The following is a 16,143-nucleotide window of genomic DNA, read 5'->3' as shown; positions in this document are numbered from 1 at the left end:
TATTTGAACATGCGAAAGGAGATGTTTGCCTACTCCAAGAAACTCACCTCCTTCAGGTCGATACACACTGCATGCAGCACAGAGGGTTCTCTTTACAGTTCTAGTCTTCAGGAAAAATAAGAAGTGTGGGGTGGCCATTCTGCTTGCTAAACACTTTCGAGGCTCAGTACTGGGTACAGGGGCAGAGATTAAGGGGCGCCTCCTTGCGCTAAGCCTACGTGTAGGCTCCTCCAGTATTACAATAGCCTCACTATAGTCCCCCAACGAGCACCAAGAGAAAGTTCTGCTGAATGCCCTGGCCGAGATTCTTCCTACATCTGACTCCCTGGTGGTCGTGGGGGGAGGGACTTGAATTTGGGTATGGATTCAGGGATGGACAACTCTTACCCGAGATTTGGTGGTGCAGGTGCTGTATCGGAGTACAGGAGGATATGGCTTGATGTTTGGCATTACTTACACCCCAACAAACGGGATTACTCCTTTTATTCTGCTGCCCATAAGTTGTACGCTCATTTGGACCACTTCCTTGTCACCCAGGCGGCATGGGCCTGTATTCAGGCCTCTACTATCGAGGCCCGCTCCCTTTCGGACCATGCTCCTATCACTGCATTTACACCTCCCACTCGTGCCCTTATCCACCATCACACTGGCGTCTACGGGACTCAGTCCTGAAGTCTCCGCAGGTGGTGGAGGACCTCCGACGTACACCGACTGACTAGTTAGCACTTAATGACGATGGCTCCACGCCTTTGGCCTCCATCTGGGAGGCACTTAAAATAGTTGCGCATTGGGCTCTCATCGCTAAAGCGGCTTACGATAACAAAGACAGGCGGGCTAAGAAAAAAGACCTCGAAGATCGGGTTAAGGAACTCGAGACCTTTCACAAATGCACAGGTGCTCTTCGGGTATGGCGCCAGTTAGAGAAGGAGCGGCTCCAATTGAAGCGACTGCACCTTGACAGAGCTGAGTACTCGGTGCTACGGCTGAAACATAAATACTATGTAGGCTCTAATACTGGTGGTCGTATGTTGGCACATTGCCTCCGCAGTCAGCAGCAGGCCCAGGCAGTAAAAGTGGTATGGGGGCCCAGGGGTTGGAGGTAAAAGATGACTCTGACATTGCAGTAGTTTTTCGGGCTTTCTATGCGAGTCTCTATGTTGCCAAGTCCTCTACTCTTACAGACCCTCTTGAGTATTTGCGTGGAGCGGCGATTACTCCGCTTCCGCCTACTGAGCCAGACGGATTAGAGGCTTCTATTTGGATTGAAGAGGTGGTTTCTGCCATCGCTCGTCTGAAATCTCTAAAAAGCGCCAGGCCTGGATGGTTTTAGTGCCCTTTTCTATAAGACTTACAGTGCGGAACTTGTCTCTTTGCTCACCCGATTATTTAACTCATTTGCAGACACATGTACCCTCACGGTTTCTATGCTTCAGGCAACAATCTCTGTCATCCCCAAACCAGGAAAGGACCCGGCGTTTTGTAGTTCATATTGGCCAATTTCCCTGCTGAACATAGATGCAAAGTTATTCTCAAATATCTTGCCCCATAGACTCAACCCTCTTATGCATGGCCTGATTGACCCGAACCAGTTGGGCTTTATCCAGAGTCGGTAGTGCGGGAACAACACAAAAAAGATATGCCATCTAATTGACAAGGTGTACAGGTCAAGAGAAGAGGCTCTACTGCAGAGAAGGCCTTTGACTGGGTACACTGGCTGTATTTGTTTGCTACACAAGAGCGCTTTGGTGTAGGGCTTAAGGTTCGCCACTGGGTAGCGAGCAATTACAGCGCTCCTACAGCAGTGGTCAGGGTCAATGGTATACTCTCAGAGGCCTTTTCAGTGGAAAGGGGCCCAGATAAGGCTGTCCTCTCTCCCCACTGCTCTTCACAGTGTACATGGAGCTCTTTGCTCAACTACTCCGGGACAATCCACATGTGCAGGGTATCCCCTTTGGGGCTGATCGCCTTTACGCTGATGATGTCATTTTTTCGGTGGGTCACCCCTTGACTTCTATGCCGGCCATCGTGACAGCGCTGCAGGCCTTCAGTCAGGTTTCTGGGTTCAAAATAAATTTACAGAAATCACAAGTTCTGAATCTTGCTGCGAAGCATGCTACTGAGGCCACACTGTGTGGTCAATTTGACTTTGACTGGGTGACGGGAGGCATTAGGTACCTAGGATTGATCCTGTACAGCAGCCTGGATAAGATGGCGGAGGTGAACTATACTAATCTTCTCTAATGCGTCCGGAAAGACCTCGCCCAATGGCGACGTCTACCTTTGTCGTGGCTCAGGAGACTGGCTGTGATAAAAAATGAATATCCTACTCTGGGCCCTATACCTCTTCCAGACCCTCCCCCTACTGCCTCCGCCAAGAACGCTCTCATTCCTCCAAATGGAGATTGAACGCTTCATTTGGGGCTCAACCTCGCCCAGACTGCAGAAAACTCTACTTCACGCCCTAAGAAGGAGGGCGGTTTGGCCTTTACCTACCTTACCTGCTATTTCCAGGCCTCGCTGCTGTGTTATCTTGTAGCATGGAACCGTCCTATGACCGAAAAGCACTGGGTATTTATGGATCAGACAGTGGCTGGTCGGCATATCTGGAGGGACGTCTCGCTGCCATGGTCTGCGCGCTCCTGGGGACTCTATACCTCCCCAGTCACACACCTCACTATGATAGTTTGGGACAAGGTGTCTAGACGGGACAATCTTACCACTTTCCCCTCCCCATGTCTCCAATTTTCTCAAACCTGATTTAATTCCTGGGATGGACAAAGGAGCGGGCATGTGATGGGTGGAGGGAAGGTGTAAGCGCCTAGGGCAACTGTTCGATCTGCAGGGTCACATTCCCTTAGAGGAGCTCCAGGATGATAATGACCTTGCGGGCTCTGACCTTTTTCTCTACACACAATTGTTGCACTGGATATCTGGTCCCCTTGTACGTCCCTTGCTCAGTAGACTGATGCTACCGTTTGAGAAGTGACTTTTCCTAAAAAAGGATGACCGCATGCTTATCTCCGAACTCTATCTCTTCCTCACACAAGCGCTAAAGGGGCCCCCATTCTGCAGGTCAGAGGCGGTGGTAGGCGGAAATAGGTTGCAACCTTTCAAATAAAGAATGGGAGGATATATTTCACAGATCAAACCACTTTGCACACTCCATGGGCCACACAGAGACTGCATTTGAAATTGTATCTTACTGGTATTATACCCCGGCCCACTTAACTAAGTGGAACTCTCAGTGCAACGGCCTCTGCTAGCTTGGCTGTGGGAGCCCAGGTAACCTTCTTTACTTGCTGTGGAACGGCCGAAAGCTTACAAGATACTGGGAGAAGATCCTCAACAAAATTGATAGTGCTTTTGACACAACCATCCTGAGATTCCCAATCTACATATCTTAGGGTTGCCAATGCCCTGACCTTCCCCTTGCAGTTCAAGGCAAACAGATTGCCCTGGCTCTGAATGCTGTGCACTGGGTTTTACTAGCAGGCTGGAGGACTGACAGGATCCCAGACCACTCCCAATGGCTACATCAATTGTGGTCCCTCTTGGGTATGGAGTGCTTGTCTATGGCTTCACTCGGGGACAAATCTGAATATTCCAAAGTCTGGGCCCCTTTCATTTCAATTTTATCCTCGGAGTCTTGAGAACTAACTTGCCGTGCCTATTTAAGGCTCTTGAAGCTGATCCCCGAGAGTCAGGAGGGAGGATAGCGGGTGCAGCAGCTGTGAATCCACTTGTTCCCCAGGGCACTGTCAACTACCTCGTCAGATCATATATGGACGGCTGAATATACGCTTGGCTCACTGGGAGAGAGAAGGGGGGGCATAGGGTTTCATGTGTTGGAAATTTGGTTTGTTCTCCTTCTTTTGTTCTTTAAAAAGCGGACTTATTCGGCCTCGTGGGCCATGTGTCCTTGTTGCATCATCATATATACTCTTGTGGTGCAATAGATCTTTCTGTTCCTCTTCTTCTATGGTAAAAGACTGTCTAATTCTATACTTTATCGAATGCGGCCGGCCCACATATGGGTTGTAGGCGACGTGCTGTGTTAATCACCTACTTTCTTGGCTCATGTTTCATAAGCCCTGTTTCCTTTCTTTTGATTATGATGCAGCCGGCACAGTGGGTTGTAGGCAATGACGCACTGTATTTTCATGCTATGTGTTCTGCTAATAAAAATTGATTTAATTCTAAAAATGAAAAATTGAGTCGACAAGACTGCAGCCATTTATTTTGGGCCAGATGTAGGTCCATTCATTTTTGCAAGTAGCAAATTGGCCAAATTGCGACTCTCAATTTGCGACACACAAAAATGAATGTACAGTGTCTTAGACACTGTTTGCGATTCCCAATGGGGTCGCAAAATGTGAGGCTCATGAATATTAATTAGCCACTAGTATTTTTTTCTACAAATGATACGTATTGTTTCATTTTGTGAGGGCAGGCAGTGGTCCCTGGGACCATTTCCTACCCCATAAAAAATATTTTCCCCTGCATTTGCAAAGAGGAAGGGGTCCCCTGGGGATCCCTTCCCTTTTGAGAGAGCATTACCACCCTCTTGAAGAGGGTGGTAATTTGCAAGTATTTTACATTCATACATGGAGTTGGGGTCGCTATTAGGAAGGGACGCCCCTTCCTGATAGCGACTCGCAATTCCTAAATAGCGAGTCGCAAATAAATTGTAACTCGCTATTTAGGAATTGTACATAGCCCTTTCACATTTTGCAAGCACAAACGGGTCACAAACCTGTTTGCGAATGGAAAATAGGGTCGCACATCTGGCCCTTTATTTCCCCCTGGTAACCAGGGTGGTTGATTTTGATTAGTACTGTCACATTTATGAATGGTAAGGATAGTGTTTGTGTAAAGTAAGGCCTTAAAACACATATCATTAATTGTGAATTTGTCAAAACTAGAAGTCACGTGTTTTTCTTTGACAATAGTTTACATCTGGGGATATTTTCCCTGATGCCACTTATCCCTCAAATAGATGTCATTGTGCAAAACTCAGCAACAATAGTGAGTCATACCTGTGTATGGAGGCCAGTTTTGCCGATTTGATACCAATGGAGAATTCTGCACAGTACAAGTCGGCCTCTGCCCACGTTTTATTCACAGGGAAGAACCTGTAGCAGTGCTCCTCGTACTCAGTCCAGAAGAGAGGGCAGCTGTAGGTCTGAATTGGGTTTGACAACGCTGTGCAAAGAGAAAAGAAATTACATCTGTTTAGTATATTTTTGTGGTGGGAAGTTGCCAAACAAAATGTTGATCTAGGGATACAAGTTTTTACAGGTAGATTCATCAAAGACCCGTTTTGCGAGTCTGTAATAGCGATTCATAAGGAATCGCTATTACAGACTCGCAAAACGGGATTCATGTAGGAATCGCAAAATTAAATGCGATTCCTACACATTCCTTATTTGCGATTAGCAAATTGCTAATCGCAAATAAGGAATAACTCCCCATTCATTCCTATGGGCCAAAGGGCCCATAGGAATGAATGGGGAGTATTCCTTATTTGTGATTAGCAATTTGCTAATCGCAAATAAGATAGCGATTTAAAGGGTGCCAGGGGTGTCCAAAGGACACCCTGTAGCACCCCTTAAATGCAAATTCAAACAGGTGTTGCGCACACACATGTCCAAAGGACATGTGTGTGTGTGTAACATGCAAAAGAAAAAAATGCACTAAAGTGCTTTTTACTCTTTTTTCGCAATTTACCACGAAGTCAGATTTCGTGGTAAATTGCGACCAAATATTGCGAATTCGCAATTTCAAATAGGGTGATGAATTGCATTTAGGGAATCTCTATTAGAGATTCCTTAAATCTAATTCCTCGCAAATATGCGATTTCGCAAATAGCGATTTTTGCATTTGGGATGATGAATCCCAAATGCAAAAATCGCACTCGCAAAGGGCCAGATTCTCAGAATCTGGCCCTTTGCGAGAGCAATTTTGTTTCATGAATCGGGCTGTTAGTGTTAAAACTTCAATGCAAGAGTATCAGCTAGATTCATCATTGTCCCGTTTTGCGAGTTCTTAATAGCGATTATTAAGGAATCGCTATTAAGGACTTGCAAAACGGGATTCATGTAGGGATCGCTATATAAATTGCGATTCCTACACATTCCTTATTCGATATTAGCAAATTGCTAATCGCAAATAAGGAATAACTCCCCATTCAGTTCTGTGGGCCTAAAGGTCCGTAGGAATGAATGGGGAGTTATTCCTTATTTGCGATTAGCAATTTGCTAATCGCAAATAAGGATGCGATTTCAAGGGTGCCAGGGGTGTCCAAAGGACACCCTGTAGCACCCCTGAAATGTAATCTACATTGGTGTTGCGCACACACGTGTCCAAAGGACATGTGTGTGTGCAACATGCAACTTAGAAAAATGCATTTGAAAGCATTTTTCTAAGTTTTCGCTATTTACCACGAGGTTTGACCTCGCGGTAAATAGCGAAAACTTAGAAAAATGCTTTCCTTAAATGCAATTCCTCGCAATTTAGCGAATTCGCAATTACCGATTTTTGCATTTGGGATGATGAATCCCAAATGCAAAAATTGCGCTCGCAAAGGGCCAGATTCTCAGAATCTGGCCCTTTGCGAGCCCATTTTTCAATGATGAATCTGCCTGGCCAAAGAATGCAGACATTTCCGCCCAAAATACCACCAGTTCAGAGGTGGCCTTAAAATGAATAAATCTCATTATCAACTTTTTCTGCAAGAAAGTTTGGTTACGGTTGGCCACTAAACACTCAGGCAGTCTTGCAGGACCAGCATGTCCCATAGGTGCTCTGTCCTTGATCCTGAAATGTAGGTTTTGTTTGTACTGCTGTATTTTTAGTAGTAAGAGGCACATTTTACCCCAACCTGTATTTGTGCTAAATGCATGTCCCACACGCTGTATGTTTTATAGCTCCTCAGTAATTACTCTAGGAGAATTTTCTTCATGAAGGTGGTAATGCAGAATTGCAGAATCCCCAGATGGTAATTGTGTGTAGCATTATCCTTGTCAATAACTTAATTTATTTTTCTGAGGACAGTGTTTTTCCTGCAGCCTTAATTGGGAGAGTAGGCGCTAAATATTCCATATATTCATGTGTGTGTTGCCAAAAATCGGTGGGAGCATGAGCACCTTACATTAAAGGGAAGCTGGAAGAAGATTCAAAGTTGGGCCTGCTAAGGGGAGGGGGTGGTGTTACCAATTAGCACTACACGAGTTTCCATTACATTTAGAGTCTATTTGCACTGAGAGAGCTGCTGAGCTATTTATCAATTATTACACGAGTTTTGGTCAAACTACTTTTCTGCATCTCAAAGTCATAAACTTAATAATGACCAGGTCTCATCATTCGATCTGAGTCCATCAGCTTGTCAGAAGAAACAGCATATTTTGTTTCACTAATAACTTTGGACTTACATTTAGATGGGAACTACTCAAGTGTCATTGTAACAGAGAAAACACCTGCCACACCTGCTGAAGCCATTTAATTTTTCCCACCTCTGTGGCGGTCTTTCCCCCAAAGACAGCTCTTGCAGACGAAATAAAGTATGATGGTTATGCGTGTGCGTGTCCTCTCCCCCTCCACTCAGCTCTCTTGTAATGATCACATGACAACCCCTCCCAAATGACCAACCTTCGTTATCTGCCTCATGAATCAATACCAAGACGCAGGCTTATGACTCCAACTCCTCTCTGACATGCCCCCGTAAAGTGTGGCTACCCAGATGAATGCAGGCTTTGCAAGGGTACCCCAAAATATAAGTATATTCCTCGAAGCCCTATAGCAAATCTTCCGGACACTTTCCCAGCATGATAAGGCTATATCCGGTGCTTTCTCTGCAAGGCCACCATTAGTTAAATCGCATTACTCGTTGAAGAACTCGGCTCCCTGTTTTCTGCTGCCGCTGGTGCCGCTGTTGCCGCTGCGACTGGCCGGACCCGCTCCGCGGGTCCCGCTGCGCGGCTGACAGCCTTGCTGTGCTCCATCTCTCTGCGGGGGTTTGGGCGTTCCTCTGACCGGCAGGGCTGCGAGCTTCCAGCGGGGGACTCCAAGGACCAGGAGCCCCCGCGCGCCCGTTACCACCTGGGCTGCTCTCCCTGCCGGCTCCACCCCCTCATCCTTCAATCCCCCAGTTATAAAAACCAAGTAACTTCCCCGCTGCGCGGGAGCACGCGGGAGCGTCCCGGGAGAAGCCCGGGACAAGGGCGGGACCGTCTGTGGCCGTCCGGGGCCGAAGGAGGCCGGGCAGGGCCTGACCGCTTTCATTTGTAGACCGGAGGACAGTGTTCATTACACAATGGATATGGCAACAGAAGCAGAAACCCCGGGGAAAAAATCTAGATTACGTAATGGATCCCTGGAGAATTACTTTCCCAAGAGGAGCGAGGGAGATAAGGATTCCATCCTAGCGGAGCGTAGGGCAGAGCGGCGCCGCTCTGTAGAGAATATGAAACACAGATCCCTCACTGATAGTCTACTTGAATTGAACCGGGAAGGTGATTCGAATGGCCTAAGTGAGGAAAATGTAAGTCAAGATGGTATCCCCCTATTGTTTCGTGACTTCGTAGCCACTCCTTGTTTGCCCGAGGATAATATTATAATTGTTTCACCCACCCCTAGTGTTAGTCGTGTGGCCGACAAATCCAAATCTAGGAAGCAGAAAGTTAACATTTACCCTGTCGCCCAGATCCATCGCCCGCCCCCTAGTAAAAAAAGAAGGAAACAAAGGGTGGTAACAGGTAAAGCAAAAACATCGCACGCTGATTTTGGTAAAGGGATTAAAACTCCGACCACAACTGAGACTCCTACAGCAGTTGAGCAGGAACACACTCCACAGGTAGTTGCTTCACCGGGTCCTTGTCCATCTTTAGCAACCAGACAAGATGAGGTTCCTGATAATAATATTAGAGTCACCCCACCTATCACTTCACCACCACTTCCTTCCTCAGTATCAGGGAATCTGGAATTTTTGTTAAGATCTCTCCTTCTACCCATTAATGAGTCTATTAAAAAGGTGGAAATTAGATTAACTATATTGGAAGCCGCCATAACTAGTATGGCTACCCATACCAAAAATAAAGGAAGTGTGGCGGCACAGCCGATACCCCCTCCAACCACACCTCAAAGCAAATCTAGAATTCCTCCCACTCCTGCTCCGGCTAAGCAAACTTGTCAGCCCCCGGGGGGAGCTGTGCCCCCAACTCATAATATACCGCCATCTAAACAACCTAAAACATCAGCTACTGATTTGGGAGCAGGCCCCTCAAAACCACCCCTAAAGGCCCCGACGAGTAAAAATCAAAGTGCACACGGGGATGATGGAAAAAGCAGAATGCCTCATAAAAGGATCACACAAGTAGAGATCCCCCCAGAAGCAGTGCCCTACGTGGTGATCCTAACGGGGGTCCCGCAGCTATCTGAGAACAAGAAGGAGGGATTTTCTGACCTTAAAAACAAAATTATCCATTGGCTAAGGTTGCATAGGCCGATAGCACCTAACATAGATGGGGACATAGTTCATGTTAGACGGATCAATTGGCTGGGGAGTAGAACTAAAGATACTGAGGGAGATCTAGTGGTGGTCAATTTTAGAGACCCTCGGGCAGTTGATTACATCTTAAACTGGCCACCTGGGACTGGCGAAACCTGTGTTATCCCACGGGCCTTAACATATTTTTATCCCAGGTCAAAAGTTACTAACTCTAAACATTCAAACAGACCACAAGGTTACAGGCCGCCCTTTATTCCACCCTACATTAATAATCAACCTCAGTATGGCCATCAGCTGACTAGGGTGCCAGATCTACACTCCGCCTGGTCCATGGTCCCCCATAGACATATGCTGAACCAGGGTCCTAGTATGAACCATCTGATGCCCTTTACCCCGTTGGATACCTACAATCGGTTTTCCCAGCTGTCAGGACTGGAAGACTGCGATTGAAGGTGGGGGCAAGGGGGGGGGGGAATGATAATGAACCTCCAGGGGCTAAGGATTCTCGTCCTCCCTGGGGTAGCATCGGTAAAGAAGAAGATAGTCTATCTACTGACCACATGGTGACCACCATTGTAATAACAGAGGATTCTAGGCCAACTGGGCCCGTGATGAGCACGGCTGGTTGTTCTGCAACCCTCACTACACCAACCCAGGAGGGGGGGCGCCCTTCGACCAGGGTGGTTAATGAGAGGTTGCCCAAGGTGGGTTACACTTCTATGCCAAGTGGAAGGAGGGAAATAAACCTCCTTTCCTGGAACATTGCTGGGCTAAAGAGGAAGTTAGATATCCCGGAGTGGCACACACAAATTGAGCAGTTCGATGTCTGCCTGTTTCAGGAGACATGGAGTTTTGTGCCGCTACATAAATCGGGGTATACCACCCACTGCGTGCCCGCAGTAAGTAAGGGAAAGGGCAGACCTTCGGGCGGTCTCATAGTCTGGATAAAAATAGATTTGGACTGGGTGGTTACAAGACATAGTGTGGAGTGTAATGATATACTCCACCTTTCGGCAAAAGGAGGGGAGGATGTTGCCAGGCTAGACCTTTTTAATGTTTATGCAAGAGGGACACAGGGTGACTCTCCCTCTTTGACCCTAACATCCTTGGACTTGACCTTAGCCAATTGCCCCTGCTCAGCTAAAATTCTGGTGGGGGGTGATTTTAATTGTACATTTGAACCCCTTCTCGGAGACGACCCTTTAGGAATCGAAGAGGAGGATTCAAAATGGTCTATTCCATCTCTTTCCCTGCCCCCTGTTAGGAAGTGGTCGCCTAGAGCCATACAAATTAATGCACTGACAAGGGACCATAAATTAAGAGCCCTGAATGGTAGGACTATATCCGACCAGTCGGGGGCATGGACCTTTAATAGACTTTCGGGCCCGTCCAGAATCGATTACATCCTAATGGATGTTGGATTCTGGCCGGACCTGATTGATATGGAGGTCGTCCCAAGCCAGGATAGTGACCACAATCCCCTGTGTTGCAAGTTTCACTGGGGTGTGCTGAATGACAGGCGAGGGGTGGTCACCCTAAAAACAACTAAAGAAGTTATCCCATTTAATAACAATCGTAGGCTGAAATGGGATAAGGCCAAGCTTAATGAGGGCGATATAGGAAGTATTAAAGCAATGGTTGAGGACTTGTCTTCTACCTTAGATATATGGGTTGGTGAAAATCGGACCGTCAATCCCCAATACCCCTCCCTTGACTCTGCCTATAAAACCACAATAGATCAAGTTGGCCAATTTTTTATCTCTAAGAGGAAAGGTAATAGGGCTCCTGCTATACCCTCTACTCTTAGCAAAGTATGGTATAACGACCTTTGTAAAAGCAAAAGGAAAAAATTGACAGAAGCTCTGCTTTCAGGGGACCCTCCACTGGTTAGAGCGGCCAGGAAGGATTACCTGAAAGCATTATCATTGGCCAAACGGGAGTGGGAGGAACAGCATTGGCTGGATCTTTCCAATGCAGTGAGTGGCAGGAACCCAAACCTCTTTTGGGAACTGGTCATTAGAACAAGGCAGAGAAGATCGCAACCATTGGCTGATCATATAACTTGCCAGCAATGGTTTACACATTTTTCATCTCTTTACGGAGACTCGGAAGAAATAACTAGTCCAGGGGTGAATAGCCAGGGTGAAGGGGACCCTGGGGATAAAAACGACCTTTTGTTCTCAACGGGTGAAGTAGTTTTGGCGATTAGACACCTAACCCCCAAAAAAGCCGCTGGGCAGGATGGGATCCCTGGGGATCTATTGTTGGCGGATCCGGAGGCCTGGGCTAAACTAATCGCGATTATAATGAATCTGATCACGAGGGGACACCAGGTTCCAGACTCCTGGAAAGGGGCTGAGGTAGTCACTGTATACAAGAAGGGGGCTAGAGATGACCCTGCAAACTACAGACCCATTAGTCTGATAGACATAATTCAGAAAGTGGTCGGCAGGGTCATCATTTCAAGAGTAGGCGACTGGATAGAGGAGGCTAGTATCCTCTCCCATTTACAAGCGGGGTTCAGAAGGAGGGTAGGTACGATGGATCAGGTCTTTCGACTATTCGCCATATATTGGAAGGCGGTTACTATTATGAAGGGTAGTTTGTATATGGCGTTCATTGATCTTAAAACCGCATTCGACCTGGTCCCTCGCACAAAACTATGGGGAATTCTAAGAGAGATGGGTATTCCCAGTGGTCTTCTGAGCCTAATCGTTAAGCTACACGAGGGGAACTATGCAAGGGTGAGATGGGGATCCCAGGGTCAACTTACAGATAGGATCCCTGTGCGTAGAGGAGTGCGTCAGGGATGCGTCATGGCTCCGACCCTCTTCTCCCTATTCGTAAACGGAGTGGTGGATCATCTAATGGGGGAGGAGTCGGATGCCCCATCCCTGGCGGGGGAGAGAATCCCCACACTTCTCTTCGCTGACGACACCCTATTAATTTCTAAATCCCCGGTGGGCTTGCAAAAACTCTTGAATCGGTTTAGCTCCTTCTGTACCAACAGAGGCTTAACCATCAACACATCGAAAACCAAACTGATGGCCTTTGCACCCTCGAAAAGATTTAAAAATAATTTTGTGCTTAACAACGCCCCCCTTGAACTGGTCGAGTCTTTTGACTATCTTGGTGTCCGAATTAACAGCCACATGACCTGGAAGGATCATTTGTCTAAAATGCTATTAAACCATCAAAGAGTATCCGGGGTGACGCTGAAGGAGATCCGTGAGTCAACCAGCAAACCGGTCTCCCCAGCTATGACCATCTATGAGGGCCAGATCCTACCCGCAGCACTTTACGGCTCTGAGCTGTGGGGGTTTGAAGGGATTTCTGACTTGATGAGAGCGGAAAACAACTTTTTTAGGAAAGTGGTAGCTCTTCCCACTTCCACCCCAATGATCCCTTTAAGATTAGATCTGGGTAGAAAATCAGTTAAGGACTTGGTGAGGCTTCGCCCGTTGTTATTCTGGTCCCGATTACGAAGAACTGAAGAGCTGGCAAAGTATGCAGAAGGGCTAGATGAACTACTATTACTGGACACCTGTAAAAAAATAGCATGGCTAAATAACCTGAAGGAATTGGTTTTCACGTTGGGTCTCAGAGAGGCATGGGAGTTGCAGTCACCACCACCGAAAGATGTCATAAAAAAACTATACTGGGACTGGGTACAGAATAACGTTATGAGGTCTAGGAAATTGGGCTCACTCACTGACCAATTTTTGTCTATTAAGTGTATGCGTAAAATGGAACCCTTTCTAGATTTAATAACCAAACCATTGGATCGAGCGCTGTACCTAAAATTGCGATATGGGACGCTCCCGGTGTATGAGTTTACGGGTAGATGGAAGAATACAGATGCTTGCTCGCGTGGTTGCCCGGGTTGTGCGGCCCCTAAGGAATCGGTGGCTCACTTGTTCTTCGCCTGCCCAGCTTACAAAGGGGCTAGGAAATTCTGGTTGAAACCCGTCTGTAGGGAACTAGGGCTGAGGTGCCATAGCCAGGCATTACGTGTCCTTTCTACAGACTCTTCATCTGCCAGTATAATCTGTGGGGTGGCCAAGTTTTTAGGAAGTGCGTGGATGACACGTTGCCGTTTGCTGAAACTTCAAACTGGAAGTCCCACTAGCTAAGGGCGATTTTACTGCCAGTAAACTGTTGAATGATGTGTCATTGCTTCTACTGTATTTTATAATCTTTTACAGAAGTGAAATGTTTTATGTATTTGTATTCTTTTATGGTGAAAAATTGCCGAATAAAGATATTTCAACACATAAATCGCATTACTGCATCAAATTGGTGCCAAAGGAAATGGTTGTGGGCCGGCTTCCCTAACTTGGGGGCTCAGTCTATGCCATTTTTGATAGAACCTTTACTGACCAATTGTGTACCCAAAGGTGGAGACGGCAGTGGCTTAGCCAACGAGTGAACTCTCTTCCTTGGCACCCTAAACTGTGTCAGGTAACACAGAAGTGGGCAGATGAGACTGTCATTCTTGACGGGGACCCCATGCAGGGTTAGAAAATAGGCCCAGGTTCCAAAATGTAAGTGGTCCCCCATTCCTAAATTCGTTAGTTAAAAAGTAGCCCATATTTGCAAACCGGGTCATTTTATGAACTTGTTATGACATTCTGAATAGGGGGATCATTATGACGTCGGTCGGCGATCCCAACACTGCAGTTACGATGCGACTGAACATGGCGCAGTCGCAAACTCCAATTTCTCTATGGAAGCTTGTGCTGCGGTCTGAAACCGGCCGCAGCACAAGCTCCCATAGAGAAATGGGAGTTTCTATTAATCCCTGCACCGCATGGCATGCACCTCACAGTGTCTGCCACACGGTGCTGAGATTAACAGGGGGCACATTAGGTGCGCCAGGCCCCCGACCGGAGGCATGGGGGCCAACCTAGGGGCCACCAAAGTCGCTTCCCGACAGGCTTTTCATGTCAGAAAGCCTGACATAAAAACGCCTGTCAAGAACCGACACATCGTAATCCCATTAGCGGAACGCCGTCCTTGAGGGATTACGTTGTGGTTCCGACTGACCAATGGGCTCTTTGAGCCCATCTGAAGCAAGCTGAAATGACCGGCTGGTTTACACTCCGACCGCCTTCATTGTAATGTGGCGGTCGGTCTGTAAACCTTAGATGTCGGTCGGAAAGCCTCCGACCTGTGATCTGAGACTTCATGATAGGGCTATAAGTATTATGCAAGGTATGGTAGAAAGCATGGATTTGAGCTTGCTGCTGGCAATGTTTGTTTTAATAACAAGAAAATAACAAGTAAAAACTGCGCCATCAGACAATAAAACAGGCCCACATACAACCAAACAAAAAAAACACACCAACACACTGACTTGCCAGACCAGCCTATCGGGTACTACCTGATTCCCCCGATCCCATGTTCCGCCCACCTCAAAATCAATCCCATTTCTCCTACTTTTCGAACCATGACCCATTCTACTATTTACAGTAATTTAATACTGGAGAGTTTCTGTGACTCCAAAGTATTGTTTGTTGCCCCCACATGCCTTTATATCTTCTGAGGCACCTTAGCAAAAGGAATCAGTTTTCTCTTCCTCCACTTCAGATCACCCGGTGTCGAAGATGCTACAAGCATTCAGGAATAGCATGGAAAGAGGGCGGGGGTGAGGGGTGTCATAGTCAGTCAGTTCTATATTCTTGATCTCTCTGGAGGGGGATGGTGCAACATGATTAGATTCATAGCACTGACCCATGCTCACCTCAGGAACAGCAGCCAAATCCTCCTGAGTTGCCTCATTCTGTCACCGAGCCCCACATGAATACCACAGACAAAATTAATCACGAGCAACAAAGGATCCGCTGTAGGTTTGGGGATTGTGTCTACCTTGAATGGACGGTATGAATAATGCAACAGAATGCATCATACATATTAGATATCCAGTGTCACAATGACTTCCTAAGTGCTCACAGACAACTTGCTCCAGAGAACACTGCTTTTGGCACTTTGCATTGCAAAAATAGCATCCAAAAACATTAACTCTATGGAAACCATACTGCTTGCATTAAAGTGCCATACACGTATGTATATGTAGGAACAGCTTTCATAAAGCGCAGATTTTTCGATGAGTGAATTATAGAAGGAGATGAGTGATGTTTGTACGTATTTCATTTCGAAAGTACAACTTCAGCACAGACAGAAAAGGATACTAAACACAACTGTGGCGAATTCATGATACAAGCTGTCTTCAGAATACCAAACACATTAGCATGGGCTTGAACGCATTGACTGATCACTCAAAACACATGACATGCCACCTTGAGGCAGACAAGTACACCAGTTATGGCATATTATTATGTGTGAGTGAATCTCCTCACAAGGGTGGTGTCTGGGAATTTCTGGGTAATACCGCCTACAAAATTGACGAGCGCTCACATATTTACAGGTTTGTGTGTATTCTTGCAGCCAGATTCATCAAGCCGAAATCGGCTCGCAAAGGGCCAGATTCTGAGAATCTGGCCCTTTGCGAGCGCTATTTTTGCATTTGGGATTCATCATCCCAAATGCAAAAATCGCAATTCTAGAAATCGCTAAATTGCGATGAATTGCATTTAAGGAATCTCAATTTGAGATTCCTTAAATGCAATTCATGAACC

At 46.7% G+C, this 16,143-nt stretch overlaps 1 protein-coding gene across 1 annotated transcript in view; it reads right to left on the bottom strand.

Annotated features, from left to right (window-relative positions):
• The window catches only part of CLEC19A (C-type lectin domain containing 19A), a 251,613-nt gene that overhangs the window by 104,974 nt on the left and 130,496 nt on the right, over positions 1–16,143 (bottom strand). The window contains exon 2 of the mRNA XM_086942408.1: positions 5,037–5,202. Within this exon, the coding sequence (XP_086798534.1) occupies positions 5,037–5,202 (166 nt within the window). The remainder of the gene's footprint in view (positions 1–5,036; positions 5,203–16,143) is intronic.

Source organism: Lissotriton vulgaris, chromosome 10 (genome assembly GCF_964263255.1).
Source record: "Lissotriton vulgaris chromosome 10, aLisVul1.2, whole genome shotgun sequence".
NCBI lineage: Eukaryota > Metazoa > Chordata > Amphibia > Caudata > Salamandridae > Lissotriton > Lissotriton vulgaris.
This window is presented reverse-complemented; position numbering and strand designations above follow the sequence as displayed.